This window comes from Bos mutus, chromosome X, assembly GCF_027580195.1.
Source record: "Bos mutus isolate GX-2022 chromosome X, NWIPB_WYAK_1.1, whole genome shotgun sequence".
In the NCBI taxonomy this organism is placed as follows: Eukaryota; Metazoa; Chordata; class Mammalia; order Artiodactyla; family Bovidae; genus Bos; species Bos mutus.
The window spans coordinates 114,798,434-114,815,683 of NC_091646.1; the positions used below are offsets into that span (position 1 = coordinate 114,798,434).

The window sequence follows — 17,250 nt, forward strand, 5'->3', positions numbered from 1 at the left end:
AGCATATAGTAGGCTCTCAGTAAGTAGTTTTCCGCAGTAGCCTTTTTGGTTACATAGAAGAAGTTCAGCTTCTACATCTTGACTTCAGTGCTGAGGGTTCCCTGCAACTTTAGATGGCACTAGCTTGTATGTCAGTAATAACCTAGAACAAATAAAGAAATGTGTTCTGAATAACCTGATCAGTAAATCTTTTCATCCCTCCCTGTCAATTTTCCTCACACCCCAAATCTTGTACCGGAGAGTTGCAAAAGCATTTAATTCACTTTCAGCCCAATGAGATAACTGGTTCCAGTAAAGAGATAATTCTAAAATTGATTTCTAGGGAAACATAATTCTTAGCTGTATAGTTTATAATATTGTGAAGTAACCCAGAACTTGACCTAATGTGCTAGTACTCACCAATAGTTGTTTACTTAGGCCCAAGGGAGGAAGCAGGATACAGCCAGGAGAATTTAGTAATAGATAAAATCTTAAAGGTCATCTCCGTCCAACCTTCTCATTTTTACAATGAAGAAAGTGAACTCTGGAGAGAGTAAATAATTTGCTCAAATAGGTCTTCTGAATTCACTGTAGTAATCTTTTGGCAACACTGGCATATCTAATTAGATCATGGCCCTCCTCAGCTTAAAACCCTCTAGTACCGTTCTACTGTGTTTAGGAAAAAAAAAAAAAATCTCAGTTATTTTTGGTGGCCTGCAACACCATCCTCATGTTACTACTTTTCTTGCTCAGTGCAGATTTCACCACTGCCCACAATAAGAAATGTATTATATATTGCAGTCTAGTACACACTCATACACATCACTGAAGCGACAGTTCATTAAAGAATACTTACGTTGAAAACCTATGACTCCCTGGTACACTGATGCACAAAATTAACATCATAACCTACAGATGTGACCCACAAAATAGTGTGACCAGCTTCTTTTATGCCCTTCAAACTGACTTGAGTCTGTTTCCATCTCGGGACCTTTCTATTTCTCTGTCTGGAAGACTCCACCAAGCATAGCTAGGTTCTGCTTTTCCATCTTGGTTTAAATGTATCTGAGAGACCTTTGCTGTTTATTAAATGGCCTCCCTGTCTTGTCTCCATTACAGTTCTTATCATAACCTATAACTCTGGTTATTAAATGGCCTCCCTGTCTTGTCTCCTTTATGGTTATCATCACCTGTAACCTCCCTCGTTTATTTGTTGACTTATTATTGTTCATTTCCTTCAGTAAAATGTGGGTCTGGGGCAACCTGTGGGCCATGAGGGCAGGGTCTGATTCCCCTCTGTATACTTAGCACAGTTCTCAATACATAGTCATTGACTGAATATAGCAACACTTAAATATACATATACATATGAAGATGAGTCCAAGTCTGTATGAAGGGCTGTCCTGTCTCCTCTCCCCCACAAAAATCTGGCAAAGAGCAGTCTTCACAAAATGTCTCATAAAGACCAGTGTTATTTCAAAGTAAAGCACTGTCTGGCATTAAGTATAAGGAGGGTTTTGTCACACCTGGGTATGTGTGAATGAGTTATCTGCACAGCCATGGCAAATACTGATTTAATTAATTTAAAGACTTGCATTGGTAAGGAAAAGAAAAATTCTTGAGACTTTCTCCCCTTAAAGTTTCAGTTGTTTCGTGAAATAGAGCGTTAGGTAAAGGTAGAGTGGGAAACTGGCACAAAGGGTTTTATGATTTGTCCGTGTTCTCCCTTTCAAGTTTACTTTTTAGAAGTTAGCGAGATGTTGAGAACAACCACTTTCCTCCTTCCTCTTTGATTCTCCCTTTTCTCTCACCATTAACAATATTTTGTTTCAGAAGTGGCTTTAGGCAGACTTAAGCAAACATGTTTTTCCTAAAGGAAAATATTATCTGCAGTGTATCAGTTTATACACTGGCTGAACTCCAACAGCTCTTTTGGGGGTGGCTTCTTGGAAATTCCAAGCATGTTTTTGTTTCCACAGAAATTACTACCAATTATGGATAGATTTCTGGCTGCTAAAAGAACAAATTTGAAGGTCGTAATTGTTGTAGCACTGCTAATTGTCCTTTTTATCCCTCATTGTTTCTCTGAGAAATTTCATGCTGAGTCCCACTCTCTCTTCCTCCTTCTTGTGGCCAGGGCAAGAGACTAGTCTCTTGTGACAAAAATTTATTCAGTTCCTGTTTCATTCTGGGAAGCAGTTTGCCAATATTAGAGATAGAGCCCCTTCCTGAACTACTACAATCTAGTAAAGGTGTTAAGACAGAAATGTTAAAGGCAAATGCTGTCCAGAGGAATAGGAATGCTAAAATCATTTCTGTAGGAGTCCAAGACCAGGAAAAATCACATCTAATTTGGGTGACTGAGTTAGCACAGAGTTGGAAAAACCTTCTCAGAAAAGGCGGTATTTCTCAAGAACTTTGGGAGATGTTAGAACTCGGCCAGCCAGATAGCGAATGTGATCCAGGTGGATCAGGTAGTCCAGGTTGAGCTGCTTAAGTGAGAAGGTATGGGGCATGTTTCAGAAGCCAGAGGAAGTCCACTTTGATGATCCTTAAGGAGCACACCTGACCAAAAACAGTGGGCGTATAGCGTGGAGATCCATGGCCACTGAAGCAATACATTTGTACGCAACTGAGGTTTGTGGGTTTTATTATTTTAGGCTTGTTATCTGATTCTACAAGTATGTGAATTTATTTAAATAAATTTGTGTTATACCAAAAACAGTCCAGAGGATCTCCCATAAACTTATCATACAGAGATACAGCTCTTCTAACAGTGAACGAACTTTTTTCTATACATTAAAACAAACACTTAAAAGATCATTCTGTATGTAGTTTTCTGTGTTCTATTTTTTATTGCCATGATTTTATTTCCCCATATTAGGAAGTAACCAACATTTAACATTACTTAATATTCAGTTATGTAAATAAAAGAGAATTTTCTTTTATCTGAAATAGCCTCTTTTGGACATTTAGATTCTTTCCCCTTTTTTTTTGTTTGTTAATATTTTGTGCAGTAGTTCAGATTGTTTCCGGAAGAGTCATGTCTAGAAGTAGAATTATTGAAGAGTGAATAGTTTAGGATACTTGACATGTGTGCTTAATTCTCCTCCATATAAATTGCACCAAGCTTAATTCCCACTATTACATAGGAAAGTGTTAAGGTCACTATAGCCTTACCCAGATTAGGATCGTTTCTTAATGCTTTTTTCTTGGTTTTAATTTGCATTTGATTACTAGTGAGAATAAACTTCATGTATTTATATCCATTTGTAGTTTAAAATTCTTTTTTTCATTAGTGTGTGGCTTTTAAAATTGGTTTGGCCTTTTCTTGTTTGTCACTCTGACTTTTTTTCATTTTTTGAATGAATGTATTCAAAATTACCCATTCCTCTGTGGTTTCTTCCATTGCTGTTACGTTAAATAATTGTCTCTTATTCAGTAACTTTTTCTAGTGCTGTTGTTTTGTGTTGGTCTCTTATTTCTTAGTTTTGAAATATATTTTACATATAAAATGTATAAAACATAAACACCCATATACTCGCTACTCAGAACTTTCTGTGTATCCCCCAACTCTGCCATTCACACGGTAGTTGCCTATCCTGCATTTGCTGTTACCCAGCCTCTTGCTTTAGAGAAGGCAATGGCACCCCACTCCAGTACTCTTACCTGGAAAATCCCATGGATGGAGGAGCCTGGAAGGCTGCGGTCCATGGGGTCGCTGAGGGGCTGAGCGACTTCACTTTCACTTTTCACTTTCATGCATTGGAGAAGGAAATGGCAACCCACTCCAGTGTTCTTGCCTGGAGAATCCCAGGGACGGGGGAGCCTGGTGGGCTGCCGTCTGTGGGGTCGCACAGAGTTGGACACGACTGAAGTGACTTAGCAGCAGCAGCAATCTCTTGCTTTTCATTAGCTTTGCCACCTGTGATGTATTCCTCACCACTGCTTTATTAAGTTTGCCTCTTTTTTGAGCTTGAAATAAAAGCTGAATATATTTCTCCATGATTTGCATCTGTGCTCATCTCTTTGCTCAAGAGTCATTCTTACTGTAGCTGATTCCTTTTTACAGTCGTGGTGTATCAACAGTTCACAGAATGGAAATACCAACTGATGAATTTGGGGTTCTTTCTAGATTTTACTACTATGTACAATGCTGCTATAAACATTCCTAAATGTATCTGATGCCTAGACTTTGTCTAGAGCAGTGGTTCTCAAAATTGGTCTAGGAACTATAGTTTCTTGAGATGATTTCAAAGAGCTTCAGAGTCCAAACTATTTCCATAATAACACTAAGACATCATTTTCCTTTTTCACTGGCATTCTCTCACAAGCACACAGTGGGGTTTCCCAGAGGTTACATGGCATGTGATGATATTACTCTAACAGATGATAGAATAAAGTGCTTATGTGTGGTTATATTTAAATGTTTCTCAGTTAACGATACCTAATGTAGTAACTACCAGTAAATATAACCCATAGAAACAAAAAAGTCTTTAGAGGCCTCATTTATTTTTTAAAACTCATTATTTTATATTGAAGTATAGTTGATTTACAATGTTGTAATAGTTTCAGATGTACAGCAAAGGGACTCAGCCATACATATACATGTATCCATTTTCCCCCAAACTCCCCTTTCATCCCAGCTGCTGCATAACACTGAGTAGAGTTCCCTGTGCTATACAGTTGGACCTTATTGGTTGTCCGTTTTAAATATAACAGTTTGTACTTATCATTCCCAAACTCCTAGCCATCCCTTAACCTCATCTTTCCCCCCGGCAACCATAAGTTCATTCTCTAAGTCTGTGAGTCTCTTTCTGTTTTGTCAATAAGTTCATTTGTATCATTTCTTTTTAAATTCCACATATTAAGGGATGTTATGGGGTATTTCTTCTTGTGTGAGGTAACTCAGTGTGACTCTCTGGGTCTATTCATGTTGCTACAAATGGTGTTATTTCACTCTCTTTTATGCCTGGGTAATATTCCATTGTGTATATGTGCTGCATCTTCTTTACGTATTCCTCTGTCAGTGGACACTTAGGTTCCTTCCGTGTCTTGGCTATTGTAAACAACGCTGCGCTGAACACTGTGGTGCATGTATCCTTTCAGATCATGTTTTTCTCTGAGTATGCCCAGGAATGGGATTGCAGGGTGATATGGTAGCTCCATTCTTAGTTTTTTAAGGAACTTCCATACTGTTCTCCATAACGCTTGTAGAAACTTAACGTTCCTACCAACAATGTAGGAAGGTTCCCTTCTCTCCATATCCCCTCTCACATTTGTTGTTTGGATTTTTTGATGATAGCCATCTTGAGTGGTGTGAGATGATATCTCATTGTAGTTTTTATTCCCATTTCTCTAAAAATTAGCGATGTTGAACATCTTTTCATGTGCCTCTTGGCCATCTGTGTATCTTCTTTGGGGAAATGTCTCTTTAGGTCTTCTGCTCATTTTTTGATTGGATTGTTTTGATTATATTAAACGTCATGAGCTGTTTGTAAATTTTGGAGACTAATCCCTTGTCAGTCACATCATTTGCAAATATTTTCTCCTAATCTCTGGGTTATAAGAATTGATGCTTTTGAACTGTGGTGTTGGAGAAGACTCTTGAGAGTCCCTTGGACTGCAAGGAGATCCAACCAGTCCATCCTAAAGGAGATCAGTCCTGAATATTCATTGGAAGGACTGATGCTGAAGCTCCAACACTTTGGCTACCCGATTCGAAGAACAGACTCATTGGAAAAGACCCTGATGCTGGAAAAGATTGAAGATGGGAGGAGAAGGGGACGACAGGATGAGATGGTTGGATGGCATCACCGACTCAGTGGATCTGAGTTTGAGTGAATTCCAGGAGTTGGTGATGGACAGGGAGGCCTGGCGTGCTGCAGTCCATGGGGTCGCAAAGAGTCGGACATGACTTAGTGACTGAACTGGGTTATCTTTTTGTTTTATTAATTGTTTCCTTCACTGTGCAAAAGCTTTGGAGTTTAAGTAGGTCCCATTTGTTTATTTTTATTTTCATTATTCTGGGAGACAGATTGAAAAAAAGTATTTCTGGGATTTATGACACAGTGTGTTCTGCCTATGTTTTCCTCTAGGAGTTTTATAGTGTCTGCTCTAACATTTAGGTCTTTAATACATTTTGAGCTTATTTTTGTGTATTGTGTTTAAGAATGATCAGATTTCATTTTCTTACGTGTGGCTGTCTGATTTCCCAGCACCATTTGTTGAAGAGATCGTCTTTCCAACATTGAAGTCTTGCCTCCTTTGTCATAGGTTAATTGGCCACAGGTGCATGGGTTTATTTCTAGGCTTTCTGTCCTACTCCATTGATCTGTGTTTCTGTTTTTGTGTCAGTACGATAGTGTTTTGATGACTATAGCTTTGTAGTACAGTCTGAAGTCAGAGCCTGATTCCTCCAATTCCATTTTTCTTTCTCAAGATTGCTTTGGCCGTTTGGTGTCTTCTGTGTCTCCATACAAATTTTTCACAGAACTAGAAGTTCTGTGAAAAATGCCATTGGTAACTTGATGGGGATTGCAATGGGTAGATTGCCTTCGGTAGTATAGTCAGTTGCATGGTACTGATTCTTCCAGTCCATGAACATGATATGATTAACAAACAATGTGATAGTTTCAGGTGAACAGCAAAGGGTCTCAGGTATTCATATACATGTATCCATTCTCCCCACAATCTCCTGCTGCTGCTGTAAAAAAAAATTATTGCGTAATTTAAACTGTGCTGGGCCTTGGCCACTGCATGCAGGCTTTCTCTAGTTGCGGTGAGTGGAGCTACTCTTTGCCGCCACGCAGGGGGTTCTTATTGCGGAGCACAGGCTCTGGGGCGCGTGGGCTCCAGTAGTTGTGGTGCACAGGCTTTGTTGCACCACTGCATGTGCGGTCTTCCCAGAGCAGGATTGAACCCATGTCTCCCGCATTGGCAGGAGGATTGTTAACCACTGGACCACCAGGGAAGTCCTATTCTGTTGCCTTGGATGGAATGTAGAGCCCTAGTGTAAAAGGGGTCCAGAGACCAAGAAGTTTGAAAACTTCTGTAGCCAGCTGTGAACTGGGTGTGAGTGGTAGAATAGATTCTCAGTCCACTTTACTAGATAATCTAGTTTCCAAGGTGATTTCACCTGCTTTTATTTTAACCAGCAGTTTTTGAATGTCCTTGTTTTTCCACACCTTAAAAACTGGCATTGTTAGTGTTTTGTTTTTTTTTTTCCCATCTGATGCCATTGGTAGAATATCTTATTGTGGTTTTAATTTGCATTTCTTTGAGTACAAGTGAGATTGAGCATCTCTTCATATTTTTATGGGCCATTTGGTTTCTGCTTATGAAAATAACTTCTTCAGATGGCCCTTTGTTCTTATGTATAAATTTTAGAATCAGTTTATTATGGTTTTGCAATCCGCCCCCCCACCCCCTGCAAAAAAAAAGAACCTCTTTGGGGATTTTGAGTGGAATTGTGTTAAATCAGAAGATCAATTTTGGGAAACTTGACATAACAATGGTTAAATCTTTGGAGAACTTGGTATACATATCAGCCAAACTCTTCCTTATGGAAAGATTTATAATTTTCTCCATAAGGGTTAACCCACTTTTATTCAGTTTATTTCCACATACTTTATATGTTTTATTTTTGTGGTGCTTTAAAGAGTATCTCTTCAGAATGTATTCTCTATGTGATTGTTGCTGGTTTATAGAAATTATGTTTGACTGTTTACATTAATATTGGACTCAAGAACCTTATTCGTCTCAATGAATTTATCTCTAGATAAGTTGGCAATTTCTTTGTAGATTATAGTATCACCTTGAAATAATGATAGTTTTCTTTCAGTTTTCTTTCTAACTTTTTAGAAAGAAAACTAATTGTCATTAACGATTTTTACAACTTTTAAGTACTTTTGCTTTATACTGGCTGGAACCTTTAAGAACACTGTTGAATCAGTGATAAAAGCCTACTTGTCTTATTCCTGATCTAGATAGCCCCAAACAAGATCTCTGTAGATGTCTTTTATCAGAATGAATAGGTTTCCTTCTGTTCCTCCTTTGCTAGGTTTGGTTTTTGTTCATTGTTTTGTTCCCATCACAATTAAGGGGTGAATTTTACTAAATGCATTTTCTTCATCTGTTGAATACATTGTATCTGAAATGTTCACTTGGTTTTTCTCTTTTAATCTGTTAATATAGTTTATTGTATTAATCGGTTTTAAAAATATTTATTTTGCTGTAGTCAGTTGACATTTTCAGTAGCTGATACTTTCTTTGGAAATTTTGCATCTGTATTCAAAAATTGGTCTGTAAATTTCCTTTCTTGTATTTTTCCTGTGTGACTTTGATGTCAGAATTATTCAGGCTTCATAAAATCAGTTAGGAGTGTTTCTTCTTTTCTCTTCCCTGAAAGAAATGGTCATTGTGTAGTTCTAACTTGGTTCCTCATAAATTACTGCTCTTCCAATTTGTTGCTGTTGTTTTATATTATGTGTTTGCTTTTATACCTTATATTTGCCGATATCTTTATCATTTCTTTTAAGTTTCAGATCTTTTATCTGGTATCATTATTGTTTCATCTTGAGTATAATCTTTAGATTTTCTCTTGGTGGGATCTTGGTGGTAAATTTAATTTTGAAAGTGTCTTTATTTTTACTGCCTTTTTAATTACACAGTTAACCTTGAGGAATGTCTTCACCTTACTAGGCTGAGGGAGAGGAAGTGGTTAGAGAAGTAGAAGAACCAGGAAACTTTGGTATCATAGATGATCTCTGAGAGGAGAATTTCAGGGACAGAAAGATAAGTAGTGAATAGAAGGAACCTCTGTGGGTAAAAGTACATAAAACTGTAATTTTTCTTATCAACTGCCCTCTCTGGAAAGGGAGGGTGGAATTACACTTTTAAAGTGTAATTACACTCCTGGGTAGTTTACATAAACTCTCTCGATTATGAACCATCCAAGGGATCGACCCAGGCTTTGTTCATCTTTGCATCTGCAGTTCCTAGCTCTCTTTTGAGCTAACATATGATGAGTGATCTTAAATTAGTCCTCATAACTACTGAATTATGTTTTATCCCCAAGAGAGGAAGCCTTTAGAAAATAGGTAGGTAGACAGACACTTCGATTTCCTTAAATTGTGCTCTGACATTTTCCAGGTCAACTTTTTAAAGTTGTCATGGTCACAGTAAGAGGAAAAGATGTTAAGAGTTTATCAGTTTTTGTCCTTATTGCATATCTACAGACCATGTAATATGATTTAGTAACTTTGTATGTAGAATATATAGTTGTGCTTTGAGAACTTTTGTAAACAGTCCCCACATATTAAGTCACAAAGGAAGTCTCAGAAATTCCAAAGCAACTAGATCAGACCATGGTCTCACCCCAGGAAGCAACTGTATGGGAAGTCATAATCAAAAGGCACTTAAAAGTAAATTGAATGTTAGGAAATTAAAATAACACCTCTAAATAACCGTGGATTAACAACTTCCTAGCAATGCACATAATTCTTCTGCTGAATAACCCAGAGAGTAAAGAGGATATCACAGTGGAAATTACAAAATACTTAAAGCTGACCAAGAGGATGCCTGTGGTCTTTACATTTATTTCTTAGGAATCAAGGCCCAAATAAAAATCAACTAAAAAGATTGAATTCAAGAAACTAAAAAATGAACATGAGTAAATATAGAGAAAGTAGAAGGGAATAAGAGCAGATAATTATGGTATAGGAAAAAAGATCGTTGATGTAATAAACCTAAGCTGACTTTTTGAAAGGACTAGTAAAATAGACAAACCTAGGATGACTGAGTGGGAAGAAAAGGAGACGGCAAAAACATCCACTAGGAACAAAAAGCAGATGGAATTATAGCTGTGGCAGAGATTTTAAACACCATAAAAGAGGATATAATGGCAAGCTTTGTCACAGTAAGTTAGAAAACTTAGATTACATGGAAAACTTTCCAGAGAAAAGAAAAATCATCTAAAATTGTCTCAATAAAAAGTAAAAAGCCTGAATATATCAATGACTGTGAAAGGAAATTGGATTGGTAGCCGTAGTCCTCTACACTCTCCCTGTCCTACCACCACAAAGACACACACAGACGCATAAGGCCCATGCAAGCACTTTTGTTAGCCCCAGGAATGTAAAGATAATTCATAATTAGAAAATGCAGGGGAGGAACTTACTACGTTCACAACATGCTTCTCAGCGAAATTTTAATGGGCACAGTTCAACCACCAAAACTATTTAGAAAGGCAAGTATTGAGAAGTGTCTTTCATCTCTTGTGCCTCTTCGCTCCCTTTTCTCCTTGCCTTTTTAGCTAGCCATATCTGTTTTCTCTTTCTTTTTTCTATATTTGTTGAAACAAATACAAACATATTTGCAGTAACAAGATTAAATGGGGGAAAATGTGTATGTCAATAAAGACAGAAACCACATTGGCTGTAATTCACCTTTATGAAAAGCAAACAAAACTTTTAGCAAACAAGGTAACTTGTTTTCTTAACTCTTCTAAAAATCCTGCAGCAAAAGTCATGGTTAATTGTGAAACTTCAAAATGATTCCCAGAAAGTCAGGCAAAAGACAATGATCTTCAATATTATTTATATAATTCTACAGGATATAAAACAACCTAGTTATCAATGTGGCAAGGAAAAGAAGAGGTGTAAGGTTTTCAAGTCTTGTCATTATTGGCTCATGATAGCAACACAAAAATCTCTAAACTTTCTAATGAATTGTTATTAAAGAACATTGAAAGAAGACTCCAGCTAGAGAAGTAAGTCACCAAGATATAATGTCTTGTACATATTGAGCATATGAACTCAGTTCTTGAAGAATAGGAGCTGAAGCAGAAAGCCCCTCCCCTCTCTACAACAGACCAGAAGTCAGCAAAGTTCTGTTGTGTCTTATTAATTTATTTTTGGTTGCGCTGGCTCTCTTTCCTGTGTCCAGGCTTTCTCTGGTTGCAGCAAGTAGAAGCTACTCTTGGTTGTGGTGTGCAGGCTTCTCATTGTGGTGGCTTCTCGTCTTGCAGAGCACAGGCTGTAGGGTGCACGGACTTTAGTAGTTGCAGCGCTTAGGCTCAGGAGTTCCAGCATGTGGGCTCTAGGGTGCGCAGACTTCAGTGGTTGTGGCTTTTGGGCTTAGTTGGCTCTGCAGCATGTGGAATTTTCCCAGGCGAGAGACTGAGCCCGTGTGCCCTGCATTGCCAAGTGGATTCTTATCCACTGGACCACCAGGGAAGTCCCCGTGTGTGTTTTTAATAGCCCTTGAGCTCAGAATGGTTTTTCTATTGGTAAAGCGTTGCTAAAAAAAAAAAAGAAAAAGAATCAGCAACAGAGGCCATATGTGGCCGTCAGAGGCTAAGATCCTTAGATGTTTATCCTCTGGCCCTTTACCAATTTTGCCAACCCCTGTAGTAGCCCCAGAGTTTTCAAAGTGTGGTCTCTGAAGCAGCAGCATTTTGTAGGGACTTGCTGCAAGTGCAGATTCTGAGATCTCACCCACAAATTACTGGGCCCCATGAATTTAGAGGTAGGGCCCCAGTCAACCCTGTTTTAACACGCCTTCCTGGTGACTGTGATAGCTGCTAAAGTTTGAGAATCGCTGCTGGAGGGCCAGTGGCTTAATCCCACCATAGACAGTCACCTGCTTGTCAGGGTAGGTTGTGGCCAGTCAGCAGAGGATGCCCTTAAGGGAATATTTGTTATTTCAGCCTGATCACTCCCATTGTTGACATATTCAGGCTCCAGCCAGTAGAAATCGCCCATCTAGTACAAATGCTCTTCCAGGGCCCCACCAGGACTTTAAGTGGATCAGTGCTTAGAGTCTTGGAGAAATAACAGATGCTAAGAGGTTTTAAGGGCTTCCCTGGTGGCTCAGTGGTAAAGAATCTGCCTGCTAATTTAGGAGGCTCGGGTTTGATGGGTCAGGAAGATCTGCTGGAGAAGGAAATGGCAACCCACTCCAGTATTCTTAACTGGAGAATCCCATGGACATTGGAGCCTGGTGGGCTACAGTCCATGGGGGTCACAAAGAGTTGGATGTGACTTAGTGACCAAATACACACACACACCCACACACATGAGATTTCACACTACTGAAATGTTTAAGTTGTATATTTGCTGCTTTTTGACATTATGACACCCAGTTGATAACTGTTCTCTGTTTTTCATTATCAAAATACTGTTGCATTTTTTTAACCTTTTATATGAATTCTAGGCACATTTATAATAACTACAATATAATTTCAAGATTTTCTCAACTGATATGTCAATTAGAATTTAGGTTTCTGTTCATGGGTAGCATTCTACCTTATGTTAATAAAAATTCATTGGTATTGTGTTAAAAGTTTTCAAAGTGTCCTTGATCTTCATAAGACTGAAAAGGCAGACCTTATCTCCATTTTACAGAGAAAAAACGTCAGGCCTGGAGTGACTTGCTCAGTCTCCCTGAACATAGTTAATATCAGGGGTCTTCTGATTCCATCACTGTCCCATATCCTGAATCTGGCTATGAATTTTTTTTCATATTTGTTAACCTTAAAACATAGTTTCTGGCTGGTTTGTAATTTACCAGCCAACAAATGCAAGAGAGAGAAAAGTTAATAATGGAATTTGCTATTTTATGAGTAAGCACTGTATTCTCTTTATCTTGTAACATTTAAAAGTGTGTATGTGAGAGAGCTCGAAGGAAGTGTGCATGTGCACGCGGGGGAAGAAAGAGAGTTGAGAGGAGTCATCTTTTCTCTGGAACAGTTAGTCCTGTCTGACTCAGAGGTTAATCACCATAGCCACAAATTAGGAGTGTCCAGTTGGCTTGGTGATATACTGTATAAATATAAGACCAATTTATAGAGCAAAATTCATATAAGGAGAAATAGTAGAAAGAGACAGTAAACTGTAGTAAGTGTGGCAATAGTTCATTAATGTTTCCTAACAGGAGTGGCCAGAAATGAGCTTTGAGCTGTTTTGAACAAGTGCAAGGATGAGGCTTAAAAGTCTGCTACTTGAGATTCGCATTGGTTTGTGATGCAGTTTTCCCTGGTCCTCAGCAAGATGAAAGTAATAAGGACAAGGTATTAGACAGTGTACACATATATCTCTGTATGAGACTGATCTCTTCTTTATCTCTGTGCTTTAATTACTGAGAGGTAAAGTGATGTCTTAGGTGGGGAGTGGGGAAGGTTTTGATATCTTCCTGTGTGTTTTGATATCTTCAGATACCTTCTGGGTGTACATCTTTAGCTTTTCCCTGTAACATCTGGATTTATCAAGGGACAGGTTTTCAGAAAACTCCCTAACACTTGAGGGTTCTGTGGAAGTTCCTTCTACCCTTCTAGGTTCTTTACCTGATCTCATAAGTTGATAAAAGACAGATGAACAGGAGAAAAACAAACACGTTTAATAACATGTATACCTCCTGTATACGTTGAGAGGGACCCAGGAGAACTGAGTCACTCTCCAAAGTGGCCCAAGCCACCACCTTCACTACCATCTCCAGCTAAAGACAGAAAATGTTGGGGTGGGGAGCCAGTTATTAGAGATGACCAGGAAGAGCTCAGTAAATAAGGGTGTGGTTGTGCAGATTTAAGTCCTTACCTTCTGTGTTGATAAGAGTTTCAGGAGATTGCCCATCATTCTTCTCTTCCCATGACAGAGAGGGCGGCATCCTTACAAATGGAGACTTCCCTTATAAAAGGATGACTTCTTATAAAAGGATAACTTTTTCATATAAAAGGATGACTTCTGCTCACCTTTTAGAGCTTTTCCTATATTTGCTGTTTATTAAAAATAGCTCAAAATAATCAGTATACTAGAGAAGCATGTTTTGGGCTGTGTACTTTGCCTCCCGTCAGCTCAGTTGTCTGGGGGCTGTGTTGCAGCAAACTCTGATGTCGTAAACAATGTCGCACCTGGTCTTGTGGTCCAGGTCAAGTGTTCCTTACCTCGAATCTCAGTTTTCTGTTTCTCTGTCTCCTTCCTTCTCTCCCTCTCCTTACCTTAGCCCCCTTCTTGGTCCTCTTCTGCCCCCACTTGTCTCTTGCTTCTCTCCCTCCACCTACATAACCTTCTCGCTAGTCCTCTCTTGCTCTCTCTTTCCTAGCGCTCTTATTTCCATTTCTTTCTATCTAGGGATAATGTCTAACAGCAGGCATCTCATATGTTTAAGTACATGTTTTATTAATAACAGTCATCTTAATCTAAATGGAGATTTCTGGTTGCAAAAATCTTCATTCCTAAAAGCTCTCCGGGAGCAGTAAGCTTTGCATTTCTTGGTAAGGGACACTGTAGTGATAATACCAACAGGGGTAGGAATAATGATAATAACGGCAAGTATATTTGATTCTTCTGCGTATAGCTAATAATTTTCTGAGTTTTCACCACTTACCACATGTTTTCCTGGGGAAGTGGTTCTCAGAGTTTAGTCTCTGGATCCTTGGAGATGCCAAGGGCTCTTCAGGAACCCATGAGGTCAGAGCTGTTTTCACAGTGATGCTAAGAAGCCTATTGCATTTTTCATTTTCTCTGATTACATGGAAGCATTGGTAGGCAAAGCTGTTGCCTCCTCAGCCTGAATCAAGGTGAATGGCCAATATAGTCTTCATTGTCAGCACACTCAGTTAAAACTTTTTTTTTAAGTCAGTGTTATTTTAGAAAGTCCCTGATGAAGCAATAAGTTTTATTAAATCTTGACCCTTGAGTGCATGTTCTTTAAGTGTTCTGGGTAACAAAATTGAGAAGTACTCATAAAATACTTTTGTGCATTTGAGTTACCAACTAAATTAGTCATATTTTTCATAGACCACCCTTTTTATTTGAAAGAACAACTGTTAAGTAAATTGTGGTTATTCAGACTTGGGTTTGGGGGAGAAATTTTCTTGAAGGCAGACAGTAATTTCAAGGAAAACACCATATTGGTCCATTGGAGAAAGTTGTCCAGTGGCCAAACTGGATGGTCCTTCTGGAGGGGCAGGTGTTCCCAGGGGCCTTTTTGCTTTGAATATTGATGAATGTTTGAATAGCAGAGCTAAAATACCATTTTCTAAGGTTTATCTACAACAGAATATGCATTAGAAAAGTGGAGACCAGATATTGAAAGCCATATCCAAGCTAACACTCTACAATACATGATTTGTGGCCTCATGTTATATTTTATAGTGCTTTAAACTTTCAAGTACTTATATATATATATACATTTTTATCCAATCCTCACACAACCCTGTGAGTATCTAATGCAATTTAAAGATATGGAAATTGGGTCTCAAAGAAGATAATTCCATGAATGCACTTTATATTCCCCTGCCCTTTCATCTATTATCCATGAGGGCCTGAAATAAGTCAGAACAAATGGAGAGGAGATAGAATCTATACAATTTGGCAATTAACTAGGGGCAAAAACATTTGGAGATGAAGGCAGTTTTCTGAAATATCTTCCTTGGGCCCCTGGGAGGGTATCATTGCCTGAGAAAATAAAAATAAGGAAGGAAAAGATTCAGTCCACAAATATTTCCTCAAAGTCTTTTCATTGGCTCTGCTGTAATCCGCTCTGGGGGCTTCTTAGGATGTATAGACTGTGCTGTTAAGATCTCTGTACAGGAGGATATGGCATAAATGCCAGTAACTCTGATTCAAGGGGAAATGGACTAAGTGCCTTAAGAAAGGCATAGTTCTGGTCCACTAGCTATTCACAGAGAAGGAATTACTTGTGGGCCTAGGGAAAATTTTATGGAAGAGGAAGCATTTGAAACGAGTCTTACAGAATGGTAGAATTTGGATGTGCAGAGGTGGTTGTAAGGAGACAAGGAAACTTCAGTTACAGGAAAATAGAGGGGGGCGTGGAAGGAGGGTATAGAGGTATGTAGAGGTTGATGAGAACACAGCTTGTGTGTAGGTGGATAATGAGACATCATTGGCAACAATTACTCCAACCAGGGCTTCCCTGGTGGCTCAGGTGGTAAAGAATCTGCCTGCAATGTGGGAGACCTGGGTTCAGTCCCTGGGTTGGGAAGATCCCTGGAGAAGGAAATGGCAACCCACTCTGGTATTCTTGCTTGGAGAATTGCATGGACCTCTGTCCATGAATGTAGCCTGGCGGGCTACAGTCCAGAGGGTCCAAAGAGTCAGATATGACTGGGCAACTAACACAAGCACACACACACATTCCAATGAACTATGGGAAATGTTGACTGCTACATACATCATTTCCATTTTGGATTTAGTTCCTTTTCAAAAAAGACATTTGCCAAACATGTCTTTTTTGTTGTTGTTCAAGAATAAAATTATTTATTCATTTTTCTTACGAATATATTCTTTTTTTTAATCTTTCATTCTTTATTTTTTAAATTTAATTTTATTTTTTAACTTTACAATATTGTATTGGTTTTGCCATATATCAACATGAATCCGCCACAGGTATACATGTGTTACCCATCCTGAACCCTCCTCCCTCCTCCCTCCTCCCCCCCCTCCCCCTCCCTGTACCATCCCTCTGGGTCATCTTTTTAAGTACAACTTAGTTATTTCTTTACACAAAAGTTCATTTTTCATTGACTAGGGTGAGGACTTCAAGTTCCGATAACATAATTGCTTTTCCCAGATCTTCGTTTATGGTTTTAGAGAGGGTTATGCAAAATATTTTACTATGTTCTTATTTTTTTTTACACCTCTGGTGGCTTGTCTTGAAATAAAGCTGCAATTTTTAGATAACTTTTAGTCACACTTAGAAATTCCATCAATCCTTTAAATTGCATTTTCATCTGAACTGCATCCCTGTGTCTATCTTCAAATAGCTTAGCTTTATCCTTCGGGTCTTTCTTCTCCTTTAGTATTAGTATTGGTTATCATTCACTGCAGAATTTATCTGACATGGATATTTATTACTGTTTTTCCCCTAGATAAGTCAGATAAGTATGATTCACGTGATGTTGAAAGACTACAGCAAGATGATAACTGGGTTGAGAGTTACTTGGCTTGGAGGCATAATGTCATAGATGAAACACTGAAGATGCTTGATGAGAGTTTTCAGTGGAGGAAAGAAATGGCTGTCAATGGTAAGCTGTTCAATTTAACCTTGACTGTGTACTGTATCCCTCCCCTGCATAAATGTTACTATTTTACATGTATCAAATAGCATATTTGGAAATATTCTTGGCAGTCATCATAAATATCAGGGTACGAGGTTTTATAAAGACCCAGTAACGCTTTGAGAGAAGCATCTTATAAATAAGTCTTAAAAGTAGGATTATTCACAAGGAAATCAGATTGCCAAGGAGCC

General features: G+C 38.5%; 1 protein-coding gene across 2 annotated transcripts in view; it reads left to right on the plus strand.

Annotated features, from left to right (window-relative positions):
- The window catches only part of MOSPD2 (motile sperm domain containing 2), an 84,543-nt gene that overhangs the window by 1,118 nt on the left and 66,175 nt on the right, over positions 1–17,250 (plus strand). For both annotated transcript variants that reach the window (XM_005903123.3, XM_070366470.1), the window contains exon 3: positions 16,871–17,026. In XM_005903123.3, the coding sequence (XP_005903185.2) occupies positions 16,871–17,026 (156 nt within the window). The remainder of the gene's footprint in view (positions 1–16,870; positions 17,027–17,250) is intronic.